This window comes from Mesitornis unicolor, unplaced genomic scaffold (assembly GCF_000695765.1).
Source record: "Mesitornis unicolor isolate BGI_N332 unplaced genomic scaffold, ASM69576v1 scaffold3414, whole genome shotgun sequence".
NCBI lineage: Eukaryota > Metazoa > Chordata > Aves > Mesitornithiformes > Mesitornithidae > Mesitornis > Mesitornis unicolor.
The window spans coordinates 16302-32273 of record NW_010182046.1 but is presented as its reverse complement, the minus strand read 5'-3'; the positions used below and the strand labels follow the sequence as shown (position 1 = coordinate 32273).

General features: G+C 40.7%; 1 protein-coding gene across 1 annotated transcript in view; it reads left to right on the top strand.

The window, feature by feature from the left end:
- The window catches only part of NPSR1 (neuropeptide S receptor 1), a gene marked incomplete at its 5' end in the record, with an annotated part of 19566 nt that extends 15026 nt beyond the window's left edge, over window positions 1-4540 (top strand). The window contains 4 exons of the mRNA XM_010183640.1: window positions 17-93; window positions 2007-2096; window positions 4153-4333; window positions 4447-4540. Coding sequence (XP_010181942.1) covers window positions 17-93; window positions 2007-2096; window positions 4153-4333; window positions 4447-4540 — 442 coding nt within the window. The remainder of the gene's footprint in view (window positions 1-16; window positions 94-2006; window positions 2097-4152; window positions 4334-4446) is intronic.
- Between the last annotated feature and the right edge of the window lie 11432 nt (window positions 4541-15972).

Here is a 15972-nt window from a genome sequence, read left to right as displayed (position 1 = left end):
TCTTTCCCTTCTGTAGCATCATATACTCAATCGTGATTCGAACTATCTGGATGAAGAGCAAAGCTCAGGCTGTCATCATATCCAGCTGCCCTGGTGAGTCTCAACACATGTGTCTCCAGCCCCATGATTCGAATTTGGCCAGTTCTCCCTAATCCAGGGATGCCTGGACACGCGGTGTCAAATTGGGCCCACATTACTGCAGTGGGAATAGAGTTACTGTAATTGTTCATTCATAACTTTTTTCTACATTATTTATCTTCTTTCCTTTGACTCTAAATCCCCTCTAAAGAAATGACAGAAAATATCTGCGAGAAAATAATTAAAAAGTAGAAAATACTTATTCTAGAACTTAGAATCCCTATTCCTAGAACTTCCCTCATTTCCAGAATAATTTTTTTTCTAGCATATACTTAGATAACACTTTTGCTGTGTTTTCACATGCCCTTACAAATCTGCATTTTAATCAAGCTCAGAAAATCCTGGCTATGGAAAGCCATAAAATGAGTTCCACTTCAAGACAATAAAAATTTTCAGACTGTTCTGAGCTATTTTGGCAAAGAGCATACATTATTTCAAGATCTTCATCAGCTTTCTTTCCTGTTAGCTATGAAGAAAAGTTTTTTCATTTACACTAACATGTTTTACAACACAACTGTAAGAGCACATGACCAGGTAGTGCAGTCAAGTGGGGAGTGGGAACACATCAAACCATGGGGACCAAGTCACTGGCGCTTGCCTGAAGCAGGATCATGGATCATGTCTAGTACAGGAGGGACTGTCCTAATGTGATGTTGCACATGTTCAGCTATCCTTATGTCATAACCTGACATCTGTCAACTATAATCTAAGACTTATTCCTCCTCTGAAAAGCTTGAGCAGGAGTGATTTCTAAAGATCCTGCCTTCATGACACAATCAGTATTAGCTAATCTTGAATAAAAATGTCATTCTCCTTATCCAAGAGGTATATTCTGCTCTATAAGTCAACATGCGATTTCCAGTAATATTACATATGGACTAATTTCAAGCTTCTACATGAAGCTTGCTTCACTCATAACAAGCCCACATTAATTTTATTTATACAAATTTCTTACAAATAATACAGCCTTGATATGCTGTTTTTATAAGAGGTGCGAGAAGTTGTGTACACAGAGTTATTTCCAATTACATTAATCAAAATTCCAGTCCTAAGTTTGGACTACAAGAGTTTAAAGATATTTGGATAAAAAATGACCTTCTTGTGCATTCACTATGGTGAACCTAATTATCCTGAACCAGCAACATGAACAACACTAATAATGAATTGACACTAATAATGAAAACGGGCATATTACTGTAATCATGCTGGTACTGTTATTCAAATACAGAACTGAATTCTCAGAAACATTACTGTTACTTCCGAGGAAATGAGATCAACCAGCCTTGGTATGAGACCGAACAGAATTTGCTTCTCAATTCAAGCCACACTTCATTTCTGAAAAGCTAGTCTAACAGCATTTCAAATTTCATTACTGAGTCAACACGAAGAGTAAAATGCATGACTGATTATCCAAAGCACCAAAAAAAGAGTAAGAGGTTAAGGAAATGGAGTATGTAGCTTTTAAAAATCCTGACTGAAATGCAGTTAAAAGTGAACAGGTAGGCTAGTTTGCCAGGTTGTTTTTTCTCTTTCCTTAATTGTAGCTGCCCATTCCTTTCAGAAAATGTCTCCTATAACACCACTCTGGCTGTGTTTTGTCGCTGTGATGGTCGCATGGTTTTTATTAGCCTGATACAGTTGGGCACATAGACAGTGGTTTTCCTCACTAAATGTCAAGGATCAGGAATACCCAATTGGCACAGTGCTTCAGCAAGATCTCTCCTGCTAACAGTTCCCCTTTTGATTTTGGGTGGCTCAGGTTTTGAGCAAGCTTGCAAGTGTCCAAATTTCAGGAACTACAGAGCCCCTGCCTGACACATCCACACAGCAGCCCTCCTCTTTCACTAGATGAACTGTTCTTTCCCCAGGTGGCAAGACCTCTGCTGGTTACACCTGTCGCGGGTTCATATCCAGGGCGAAAGTGAAAGCCATCAAGTACAGCATCGTAATTATCCTTGGTAAGTGAGAAGCCTCACAGCTGGTATCTAGGAAGGGCATTGATGTCTTCCTCAACTCCTTCAGTCATTAGCAGATGAAGTGCAGTGGATGGCTCAGATTAGGAGCTTTACTTCGAGGCCCTGACTGACCTTCTGACCTTGTTATCCTCTCTTCATTGACTGATAGGCTCCTACTTCAGGCATCTGACATGTGCCTCAAATGAAAAGATATGCACAGCCCCTCTTGTGCATAAAGAAAGGAGGGAAATTGCTTGAAAGGAACAAAGGAAGGGGTCATCTACTTGGCAGCTGAATTGTCTTTCAGGCTTAGAGACTAGGCATGGCATGTTAACTGCTGGGGTGGTGCATGGGAGAAGGAGGAGAGGTGAGAGATGCAGAGCAACTGAATTTGGTGTCAACAGTGTGTTGCCTGCCGAGGCGGGAAGAACAAGCTCTCCTTTTCCAACCAGGCAGCAGATGACTCAGTGCAGGTGTCCTCCCGTCTCCCAGGGAGATGACATTATCCTGATGGAATTAGGAGGCTGACATTTTATCTCAATAAATACAGGCAGCGTCACACAGGGCTTGTGATTAGCTGCCAGAGACAAGCAGGAAGGCAACGGAAGCTATTTACTCCCAAGGGCTGACAGCCATTCCCTATCACCGAAAAAGAGATCACTCTTCTTTCCAACAGTACAAAAAATTCAGATTGGATAATATTGTGATAATAACTGCTACCAAGGTGCTTAGCTCTCTGTTTAGCGGCCGTGTTTGCAGACACAAGAGAGGCCGGTGTGATTCATGCTTTTCAGAAGCCCAAGAAAGAGCTTTTCTGTGTCTGAACCTTTCTGCATAGCAATCAGAGAAAGCTTTTGTCAGAAACAACTGCTATCGCAATGCCGTCAGATGTTAAGAGCTCACCTGGATGCTCAGTATTTCAAAGGACCCTGATAGAATTAGGCACCCAGCATCTCTTGATGCACAAACAGATTAAGGCCCCTAACATTCGTGAATTTCCTTAAAGCCACTTAAAAGTTCTGCGTAGTCAGTGATATGATCCATATGCTGACACTGCGTATTGCTATTTTGCTGGTATCTGTTCACCAACACTGCCAGTTGGTTACTTTAGGAAACAGGAGGGGGATTTACCTCTTCCCTGCATAGTGAGTGCTCAGCTAACTGCCAGTGAAGAAATGCAGATTAAAGGGACAAGACAGCAAGCCCGAGGTCACTCTGCTGTCTCATTTGGGTCAGGGAGAGATTGTGTGTCTGATTTCACAGATACCTGTACATTTGCAACCCAGGTACACTTACAGCTTAGTTGAGTAAACTGCCTGTCCCAGCCTTTCTATGTAAATCTTGAAATCAGAAGTCTTTGAGAAAGATGACACAAATTTGTGAGGGATGGGTTCATTCCCTGTGCCTGCAAATAAAGGTAGCTTTGTGGACTTTTTATTTTTATCATCTCCAAGCAAAAGCAAGGGCTATGAACAACACAGTCCTCTCTTCCCTTCCCCAAATTAATCTCTCCAATCGCAGTATAGGAATTAGTACACAGCACCTCCAACCAGCATGCAAAATGACACGTTGGTCTGCCATAATGTGGTGTGAATGGTGTCACTCCCTGTTTTGCGTGTCTAAGAGCCCTTTTTTAATAGGTGGCTGTGACAGGCAGCGTTATCACGGAGCAGCACTTTGGTGATGTGTACATTTAGATTGGCTGCTCACTCAGGGGACCATTAAAAGAGCACTTCACTATAACTTATGATGCTTTAACTGGCTACCTATTTACCCTTTATGTGTTGTGTAGTGTTCAAAAGTGCCTCAATAAGTCTAGAGGGAGCACTCTAAACACTTAGAGGAGCACACATAATATATTTTATGGGCATTAAAATAAAAACAAATAAAAGCACAATCTAATAACTATTCTCTTAAATAAGACCCTGAATAGGGAGAGATTTTTTTTTGCATAAACAAATATTTATGTTATGACAGTGTCTCTATGTGTGTGCGATTATCTCCTTAAATAGCAAAACTACCTAATGCCAGGCTCTTTCTCTCTCTGCCTCTCTTCCAGCATTTGTTCTCTGTTGGAGCCCTTACTTTCTATTTGACATCCTGGACAACTTTAACATACTTCCCGAGACCAAAGAGCGCTTCTACGCATCTGTGATCATTCAGAACCTGCCAGCCTTGAACAGTGCCATCAACCCCCTCATCTACTGCCTCTTCAGCAACCGCCTCTGCCCTCCTTTCAAGTATCACTCCTTTACTCTCACTCCAACTACCTCCTGAGAAGGGAGGGAACACATAAACACAGTCCCTAAATCGACTACCTGTTTTAGTTCTGATCATTCCTTATTTCCTTTAGGGAAAGAAGAACACGAAGGCTGGAGGGAACTTTCCGGGACAGGAGTGATGGAGGGCTGGAGATGCAGGTACTGTCCAAACCAGAAGACATCTAGCACAGGCAATGCCCTGCAAAGCCACACTGGGACCTGTATCAAGGAAAGTGGAGGTTCCCCACAAGCCTCGAGCACCACGAGCTGATGGGCACCGACTGCAAAGAGCCCACACCTTGCTGCTGTTGAGGAGCACACGCATTTTGAATCAGCACTGCAGCTACAGCAATCGCACACCACCAGTGAGTGACAAACTCAGTCCAAGGGGTTTGCATGCCACTGCTGTGAAGCCTCATCTTGGCCCTCTGATTTCAAGCAAGCTGTAATATGTATGTATTCTGAATGGCAAAAAACAACATAAACAGTGTCTAGTCAAAATCTTCTCTCTGTTTTTCAGGAGTCACTAAAACCATCTATTGTATGTCTCACATAACTGATAAAGAGTATTTACAAGTAATTACAGAGCAGCGACCATGATTAAAATGAGAACATTGTCACTTTTCCAACAAGAACACATTACCGTCACTCTATGTAATTATATCTGAGTTTCATACACAACCACTTATGAAGTGATATCATGAGAAAACGGGACTGAAGGGCTGGGTTACTGCTGCCTCCTGTCCTAACTCCTCTCCTCAGCTCACACAAGTCCTCCCAGCCACACCACCTCTGCAGCTCATCCTCCACTTCCCATGCAGTATTTCCCCACTGTCCTACTTTGGCATGTTGGTGGCACCTCAGGGTCTCTGCAGGGCTTCCACATGACACATCTGGACTGTGGCAAAGTCCCTGAGCAGTCTTTTGGGGACCCGGCAGTCACTCCATCTATGGGAAGCTACCACCCAGGGAACATCATCAGCACAGACCAATCTTGCCACCACACAGCAGCTTTCCCCTAGCTTCCCACTACGTAAACCATCCATGCTGCTTGAATCACACAGGGATCAATACACAGCTTTAGACAACCTCAGAGCTGGCAAAAGACCCAGCTGAAAACATAAAACTCAAATTACATTTAGAAAAAAATATCTGTTGATGGTCCAGGCTTGTAAACTCATTGTAGGGTCCACAAAACATTGGTTGTCAGGCAGAGCTTCATTGCACGGCCCCCCAAGCAGTTGGGCATCCCCTTCCCCAGCCCTTCGGGCATCCTCCCACTGCATTGTTCTCAAGTTTTAGGAGAAATATTCTCACGCAGACTTAGCGAGTGGGCAGATGACATTGACTTCAATGTTCATTTTACCGCAAGGCAGCTTAAAGTGTTTCTGTGATAATACACTCTAACCAGCTGCATGGCAAGTGTGTTTGTTTCCTCTCAGTAATAAACCTCTGCATTCTTACTTAAGTGGAGTCAGTTTAAACAGGGTTTTTTTATTATTATGCTCCTTTGCAATGAGTTTGTTCCCTGCAAAACAAGAACTGAATAAAATTTATTTGTAATTACCTATATTACAAATATCTTCTTTCCTAAGTAGGAGATAAATAAAATTGTGGGGCTTTATGTTCCTAGGAAAATAAATAAGGTTTCTCTTTTTATTATTATGAAGTTATGTTTAAATTTTGGTAGCAGCTTAATTAAAACCATGAATCATTTCAAACTGGAATAGGGTAGATTTAGACCAGATATTGGGAAGAAATTCTTTACTGTGAGGGTGGTGATGGCACAGGTTGCCCAGGGAAGTTGTGGATGCCCCTTCCTGGAAGTCTTCAAGGCCAGGTTGGACAGAGCTTTGGGCAGCCTGGTATGATGGGAGATGTCCCTGCCCATGTCAGGGAGGTTGGACTGGATCATCTTTAAGGTCCTTTCCAACCTAAACCATTCTATAATCCTATGAATCTACACCAACGGTTATAGCAGCCACCTAAGATAGATTGTATATAAGAACTAGGCATTTTTTCTTCTGGGCTTATTATAACTTTCCCAAAAGTGGACTGCTTGGTTTAAGTGGTATAGATTTTGGTTTTTAACTTTTTCATCTGTTACATATATGCTGGCTATCTACTTTTGAACAAGTTCATGGACTTAATACCTGGAAATCAGATAGCATTTCCAAGCAGTACTTTGATTTGCAAATTTAACTGGCCTCAATCTCACTAAAATTTACATATTATTAACTTGGGCCACCACATGAATTACTACATCTAAATTCAGAATATGCATGAATAAATGTAGGACTTCAGCCTTAAATGAAGTCGTTATCCATTTATTTTCAAAATAACAGTCTTTTTGTTTCAACTACTATTGTATTATGTACCATTTACATGTTTTTCTTATCCTTTTTCCTGTGGGCATGATTGTGATGTCTTTCTCCATATGAGGTTCTTTCAGTTTAAATGGCCTTACACCTCTTTTGTCTGCATCCCTTCCAAGCATCTAAACACAAACATTAAAAAATATTTCTCATTTTATTTCTTGCTTTCTTACTGTGTAGAAGATGGGATTTTACCACTCTTTTATGTTCCTCAAAACTTTTGTTGTAAGCCAGATTTCACAACATCAAGTAATTGAGAAAAAGACGCATTTTTCCATTAGACTGCAAAACACCTGCATGCCCCTCTTTTGACTCTTGGGGGAGCAATTTAGGGAATTTAATTTTACTTTAGTAGGTTTCTTATCCCATGTCTGCAACTTGATCTTTCTCTCTTGACTGTTTAGTTGCTTAATTGTGAGAGAGTTGTTACCAAAGAGTCCATATCTATGAGAATAGATACCAAAAAAGTCAATGTCAAGGTCTGAATGCCCAGAGAGTCTGAACACAATAAGAGGGCACCCAGCTGGTTCATCCATGACAGCCCGCAAGTAGCTGTGTTTTTCAGTATCTTTAACACTTCAAGATGCATCTGTGAGATCCTTCTGACATTTCCACAGCAACCAGAAATATTCGTATGTGTGACTGGTTGGACATAAAATCCTGTACGATGGTAAAGTCCTGTATGATTATAGATTCCCAGGAAGCATGAAAAATCAGATACTCATCCCTCAGAGAAGCTACATCAAACAGCATAGGACTAGGATACTTTTCGAACTAATACATTAATCCAAGAGAACAGAAAATGTGTGCTTTCTGTGACAGGTTCAAATACAATCTGAATAAGAAAGCTATTCAACTTGCTCTTGGACATTTTTTGATGTAATTTAAAGTTCAGTTCTCTTAGTCCAGGTTTCCATCTGTTCTTAAAAGTGTAAAGCAGTATTCTGTCTTTCATCTTGGTTTTGCCTTTGAAATTTCTGCCTCTTTTATTTTTACTTTGAAAAAACTAATGCACAACAGCAAAATTTAACACCCAAATCACCGAGTGAGTATACTCTAATAAGGGAGTGCAGTATTCCACATTGCAAACATGGAGGAATAGCAAAGTAAAAGCCTACTTTGAAGGAATTTACATCCTCCTGCTCACTGCTGACTGCTACCAAAAAGGTAGCCACTGCTTGGTTCTTCGTAAGTCTGGGATATTTTTTGAAATATCTGTCACAGAAAAATAATTAGAGCTTTTAACATGACACAGGATAATTTGTCTTCAGAACAAAAAAAAGAAAGTAATTCTTACACATCTCTAAGTCTTGCAAGTCATGAGTGAATGAAAGTCTATATTATACAAGTTACCTAAACATTTAAATATCAACTGGTTTAGTGGGAATTAGGAAATGTCATTACAGAAGTGGACTTACAGAATATGTTTTTAGACTGCTGGCTATTGCAAGTATCAGACCCCTACTGATAGCAGTCTCTAAGAAGGAAGGATACATAAGCAGAAGAAGTAAAAGTTAGTTCAGTACTTATCTTAGTTTGAGCCCTGGCATTTGAATACCAGAAAGCTTTGTGTCTATTAAGATTTCATATTTTCTTGACACTACATGATACCAGAAATCTCAAACCACAAGCACCTAGCAAAACAGGAACAAATGACTCAACATAAAAAAGAACATTTTTGAAGTGACTTTGGCAGAGAATTTCTCAAGAGCTGAGCACTTCGGGGTGACTCTGACCTAAGACAACTAAGAATAATCTCTTGGCAATCTCTCTACAAGGAAAATACTTGCTGTCAACATGCCTTGAGTTACATGTCCCTTCAGAACGTCCTACTTTGTTGCTTGTGCAGATTTGTTTCAGACAAGAACCCAGAAGGCATCACACTACCTGCCATTTCATCTTACCCCTCACAAGGACTGCAAGTACTCTTCAGCAATGCTTGATGAAAACAGAATAACTACTAAAAAAAAAGAAATCACGAGAAGCACAGCAAAAAAAGTATATACAAGCCGTGGGCACAAGTGCCTTCTTTCAAGAGAGGAATCATTCCACAGATAAAAATAAACAAGTGCCAAAGCTATCTGTACCTACCAACACAGACCCTCGTGCTTACAGGAGCAGAGATTTTAATTTACTCATCAACCTTGGGATACATGATTGATTTGGGGAGTAAATGCATTTTTTAATGTAAGGTAAAACATGTTTTATTTTCCTTAGCAAACTGTAATTTATTTTACACAGCGTTCAATTTAGATAAGCATTATAGCTGAATGGTTCATCAGATAATCTTTTGTCATGTTTGATGGCATCTTATTCTGAGTATGCATAAAATACGAGGGTAGAGGGTTAGGCATACAAACACAGGCATGAATTTACAAATAGACATCACTGATTCCTCAGACTCAGTTGGTTATAGTGGTACATAATTAGAAGCTTAACTGTTAATTTAGACTCAAGCGAGGCAAATGAAAATGGGCTAAAATTCAGCAGCTTTAATAAATTCAATAAAAATGAACAGAGTCTGAGTCATCACGTAGAAAGAACTGGATGCTCTTCAGAACCCAAATAGCAGAAATGTAGTGAAACGTACCATGCTGTGTGCTAATAATCAATTACATCCATTACGAGAAATTCTGCTATAAATTAGGAGTTCATTAGCTGAAAATATCTGTAGAGAAGGAAGCCTAGAGCGTGTTCATTGGCCAGATGATGCCTGGTTACTGAAAACAACATGGATGGTGGTGTCAGGAGGCTAATATGATCCCAACAGGTATCTGGTGAAGCATTTGTCAGAAGAGCTAAAGCTGTGCTAGCGTCACCGTTGTCCACTGTGGAAACCATTCTGTGCAAAACGGGAAAAAGAAAGGACATGGAAAAGAACAACCCAAGATTCTGGCATGCTGGGGCTGGTAAAATGGAAAGTTGAAAAAGGGGTGTTTCTGCTGCCTGTTAATAGAACAATGTCAATGGAAAAGGAAGGGAGGAGAGAACTACCTAAAATATGTGATACATACGCAACAAGCCCTGGCCCCTGGAATAATCTCACCATTAATAAATTTGAATAAATTCAGCAGACACAATGATCATCTTACCCATACCTTATTGCATGGGTCAGGAAGAAGCTTTTTGAGAATAAGAGAGCCCTCCTAGTTTGTGCTATTGCTCTTTATCAAGCTCTAAATGCAAGGCAAGACTTTCTGTGCAAGGTTTCCAAGGGGACCAGAGGCCGGTTTCTCTCATTTTGAACCGTGTTAATTGTATGCCCTTGTAATGGGGCAGCAAGAAGATCCAATATGAAAAAAATCAGTAGGGGACATTTATTTGGCCCCAGAGATAATAAGAGAGATAATATCTTCTTTAATCAAGGTGATGGAGCTGGAAAAGAGAACAAACTTTCAGGCACAAACATGCCTTCCACACCCCTGCCCTTCCAACTCAAATCACAGGTTTCAGAGAAGTGCAAGGTAGCAGCTGGCCTTTTTGCTTGTGTTCAGGCTTTCAGACTGAGAGCAATACTGGCGAAAGCGGAGTTATACAAGCATTAGTCTTTGAAGTATAATCCTCTCTGCCCTTTGCTTGAGACACTGTGGCTCACACTGTTTGGTCTCACATGACACCTTCATGTTAGAGCAGCAGCCTACAGTCGTGCTGATGTCTTGCAGACAACCTGGGTCTACTCACCTGGTTGCTGGGTTGCCACTCAACTACTCTCACATGCACTCATGGTTTTACAAAGAAGTGATTAAGAGCCTATAATCGAGCATACATTTATGCAAGGTATGACTGGAAAAAACTGCACCTCCTGGGCAGTCCAGACTAATGCCAAAGGGAAAAATTCTTGTAGCTGTAAATTAATAAAGTGTCCTTGACTTAAAGGATTTAGGTCCTTTAGATGCATTTCACAGAAAATTAAAGAGAAGTCAGAGTCCCTTGATCATGCTAAAAGCTAAAAAGTACTTTATGAAGCTACCATAGAGTGAGAAAAGACTTTAAAGTGATGAAATAGGAAAATATCATGAAGTCCCATTTGGAGCCCATGGCTTAATCTCCTCATTCGGGAAAGAAGGATTACTCCAAGAGTTTTTAAAAACCTAGACAAGAGAATTGCTGATTTATATAGATATTGAGTAGCTGGAAGAAGTGTGCCCAGTTTTTACATGGTGCCAAAATAACAATTTAAAGGTGACTCTACTTTGCACTGTTAATAAGATGCCATAGATGTAAGATAATTCATAGAGTAAAGTGACATGCAGTCACTCATTCAGGAATACTCGTCAATTCCCCAGACATCCCCCAGGGAATGGGCTATTAATGTGGTTATTCTCATGGGACGGGGTGTAGCATAATTTGGGAATATTTATTGTCAAACAAACTCCTGCAGGAAATCATTATTTTTGGTAACACTTTGATTTTGAAGGGTTTTGTGTGCAAAGAATATCTCCTGTATCAAACAGAAGAGGGGAGCACCTCAGCACGGACATGGACATGTTAGGGAACATGCTTCATCAAAGTCCTGACATCGCTTCCCAGGACTGAAAACCCCAAGGCTGTACAGCCAGGTAGTAAATAAATATTCACTCATTTGGAAGAGAACAGCTCCAAGAAAAGTAAGAAAAGGCTTCTTGGTGATTTCTTACACATGGTGCCCAGCATCCAACCTGTGGTGGTGAACCCCTCAGACTCATCTCACAACTCTGCATTCAAGGGGGAAGGTCCCCACAGAGGAGCACCTTGGAGCTGCCTTTGTTTTCACACCTCTCTGCAGTTGCTCCTCTCTTTCTCAGTGTGTCTTCCCTCCATACCAAGATTTTCATGTGGCTTGGGACTTCTTATTGAGTATGGAAAAATGTCCACATTCTTAAGAAAAGAATAAAAAAGAAGAAAGAAATTTAATGCAAGTGAGTTTAACCCAAGAGAGGTAATGTGGCTCTGTCTGAGTTTTCTTAAAGAACATTGCTTGGTAGGCAAGAATCAGTGCAACATATCATGCTACATGACTCCATTTAATGCTTTTTTTCAAATCCCAAAGGTGTGGGTGAAATATCCAATTAACAGCATACAGAGGCATGCTGTTGATATGGCTCACACAGGGGTTCAGTAAGATATCAGAAGGGGCCTGTTGGGAACTCAGTGTTACAGAGTTGGATCTGTTTAATATTCTGAGCCACATTCTCCATTCATGTCTCTCAGCAGGGCTTTATCACCATCCATTGAAGATACAGTGTTTTTGAGATCAGGCCTACATCTATGTATCGAGGAATATACATGTGAGCTGTCTTGAACCATGATCAATCAACAGAAAACAGGCATAATTATAATTTTATAATTATGAGAATAATTGCAAAAGATTAGCAGTCTACTCAGCTGGAGACTTTGCAAAAGCCTGAAGGCAATTAAGCTGCTATATTTTGAAAGTATCTAATCAATTTAATTTCTTTTCTTAGATAAAACAGCATGAACTTCAGTTTGCATTGTCAGAGGAGGCCTGTTGGGTGATGAATAAATGTTACTGGTATATCAGCCCAGCCCTCTCATGAGTCAGGAAGATTCTTTTTCCTGGTTTCAGTAGGAGTTGATCAGGCTCTGTTCAAGGAGAACATAAGACCCATTTAAAATGTTTACATTTACTATTTTGGGCAGGACTGAACTGATTTAACTGCCATACCAAATCAAACTGACATTTAAAAAAATGTTGCAGAGATTTTTTTTCAGGTTGGCCAAGAAAAATGCTATGAGAAAACAGCTCACATTGACACAGAATTATCTAAGAAAAACCTAAGAAATAGGATGGGAGGAATCACTTAAATGGTGAAGGGGGTTTTGGGAGGGAAGAAAACAAAATAACCTGCACACTTCCTAGAAGAGGAAGAGGTCACTCTTATTTCTCGAAAAACTGTCCTGATGCCCAGCTGAAGTTTTCTGGATTCAAATTACACTACAGACAACAAAATCATAGAATACCAACACTCTTGAAACAGAGAGTATTTGATGGCACTATAGGGCACACATTGTCCTAGAACGTTGCATGAACCTCAAACACATACTTGATATCTTTATGGGCTTACCAGTGGTATAATATAATTCCCGGATCACTGAGTATGCCTAGAGTCACACCTATAGGAACTAAAGGCAATCTAAGGGATAATGTAAGCCTATCCCTGCTTGAGATTAGAACTCTGGCAAATTTCACTCCTTTCTACCCTGAACTGGGATTATGCAGCACAAACATCATGGGACCTGCTTCAAAAGTCTCAATAGACAAAAAGTCTTAAACTCAATAAAATTTGCTAACCTGCCCTCAGAGCATGACCAAATGCCATAGACTTTCTAAAGCAGCTCTGGAGTATTTCATGGGTGCCAGGGTCTCTGCACCCCATGGAAACCCTAGTTACTGTGGGGTAACTGGTAACACATGCTGGTGGATGCAGCCTGAAGCCCAGTCTGGAGAGAGAAGGGATCAGGCTGGAAGAAGTCCAGGCAAGATTTACTTATTGTCAAAAGCCACATCCAAGCCCACCATTTGAGTAGTCATCTGTATGGCACTCTTGTGTATGTGTGAGGTTACAGGGACCACAGTACCCTAATAACTCACAGCTGGTTTGGATACCTCTGCATGCTGCTGAGCCCAGCTGCATCCTTGGACGCTGCCTCTGCATATGTGACACCCTTATGTCTGGGCCACAGTCACACCAAGTCTGACATCTATCTTTTTAATAAAGTCTTTTGGCTAAAAGACTCATCAAGTCCGATTGCTTTGCTGCTTGTCCAAGAGGCACAAGCAAGAGGTGAGCTTCAGAGCAAAAGTGTTTCCTCTGCCAAGATATTCTGTTTTAAGATTCATGATATAGCAATCTGGTTTTAATATTTCTATGGCATATAAAAGCCACCCACCACTCCATCTCTGCTTCACAAAGCTAATATGACTCAGATAATTAACTGAAGGACAAATGATTATCAAGCTACAGAACGTTCACCAGTGGAGTCATTGAACCTTTTAAACATATAACCATTGCTCTATTGACTGACAATCTTTATGTGATTAGCTGAATTCAGTCCATGATTTTATCAATCAGTCACCAGCACAGAATGAATGACTGCAGCTTCCCAGTCCTCCTCTCCTGAATTGCTACATTAGCCTCCTCTGAAGTTTGAATCACAAGGATTTGCAAAGCTTCTGCTGCTATCTATTAAAGTAGTTTACAGTTCATGCTATTTCAGATGGTATACCTGCAAGCAGAGACAGAAGTGGCACTTGTGCTCTAAAGTTGCTTTTCAGTCCTTTAAAGCATTGCTGAAAAGGAGAGGAGTGGGGAAACTTTTCTAGTACAAAGTGACGCTCAGGAAAGTTTGTTTACTGCAACCCACAGTTACCATTACAACAGTAACATGACATTTTGTCATAGCAAACCCTTACATTGAGGGTTTTCTTCTGCCACCCCACTGCAGAATCTTAAATCTCTTATGGTACATCAGAAATCCTACCATCGCTGCGTTGCAGTGTGTTGGAAAGTCAGAGCACAAAATACGCTACTGATGGCAGTGATCCCCTTTCCATCTAATCTCTAAGCTCCACTTGCTATGCAGATGAGGGACAGAGTCCTTGGGAGGAAATGTGGGGATCAACAGGGGACAGGCAGGGCTACCAGCAGGCAAGCAAAGAGGGCTTTGAGTCCTCACATCCCACTGAAGGGCCTTTCATCAGGGCTCTTGCAATCCCTTTGCTAAAAAACATTATTCAGTCTGAAGCTTGTAGGCACAGAAGAAAGAATGTGGAGAAATATCATACTGATTGGGTTCAGTATGCTCATCACTGATTTGGAAATATAAAAGAAATCACTTCTGCTAAACTATGCAGATGGCAAACAGATAATGTGGATGAGGGCTGAGTGTTCACAAAAGCAGGACAGGGACATTCAGTAAATCAGTCCTATGCAAAAGGTGTACAGTCAAACATCAAGCTACGCATCGAGGTGAAAAAATGTCCCCTCTGTCTAGAGAAAGTGGTACTGTGGCTGGAAAGCCCAAGCCTAGAAAGAAACGAGAGAGATTAACAATGAATAAACAACAGAGCATGAGCTCCCCATTTAATCAGAGGATCAAAGGAGGTCAGGGAAAAGAAACAAGTAGTTGTGCAATACCCTTCCACACACAGCAGGAAGGACAAGTGTGGAGAACACACCTTTTAAAAAAAATTTTTCACAAAACTTGGGTATGCTGCCACAAAAGAGCCATAAATGAATCTGAGGATGGAAGGAAATCTCCTACAGTAAGAATGTCAAAATAATTCTCTTTTGCATAGAAGAAGATTACGAATAACAGCACCTAAGAACTTTCACAGGGAGAAAAAGCACAGTACCAAAAAATTAATTTTAGTGGAGCAAGGCATTACACATCAGTGGTGTAAAGCTGAAGTCTACAAATCAAGTCAGACATTAGGATCACATTTCCACAGTGAAAACTAGTGGAGGGAATTGCCATGAGAAATACTGCATTCTTCATCTTTGATGCCTTCCAGTCAAAGCTGAAAAGTTTCTATTTTATAAACCAATTCAACAGTTTAAAAAACTTTAAAAAGCAAAGTGATATTCTGCATGACTTTGCATTGTCTCTTCTACGAATAGTTATCTGTATTGGGAAATGTAGGAGCCAAAGATAAAATGGTTGTCCAGCTTCCAACCTGTTTTTTGCATCCTTGGTTTTGGATAGAAACAAAGTATTGATTGTTTCTAAACAAAAGGATTAAAGCACCCAGGTATCTTTCAGAACACGTTGAAGTGACACAGGGAAACCAGCAGCTGGGACTTGCAATTTGGGTAAAGCAAACTCCTAGCCTCATCCTAGTAGGACACAGGGAAAACAGAGCAAGGGGGAAGCAAGACTGCAGCTGGGCAGCAGGTAGGAACTTGCAGAACTATGAAGGAGATCTCCTGGCCCTACTGCAGTCCATGAAAACTCTGCCTTTGAGTTCAAAATGAACCAAGATTGCATACAAACACTGCTTAGTTTATCTGGGAAAAAGTCAGAGTCTGGACAACGTTGTGCTATCATTTATGCACTGCTGGGACAGTTGCTTTAAAGGGACAGAAATAAGATACCTAAACCAGATATATAGAACAGACTGGACACTCCTATAACCAGTGGAGAGAGAGCACCAGATTCAATTAGAAAGGCAATCACTTGTAAGCAATCACTGTAAATGCAATATTATAATTAGCATATCAGTATTTGGAATTCATTACTCCA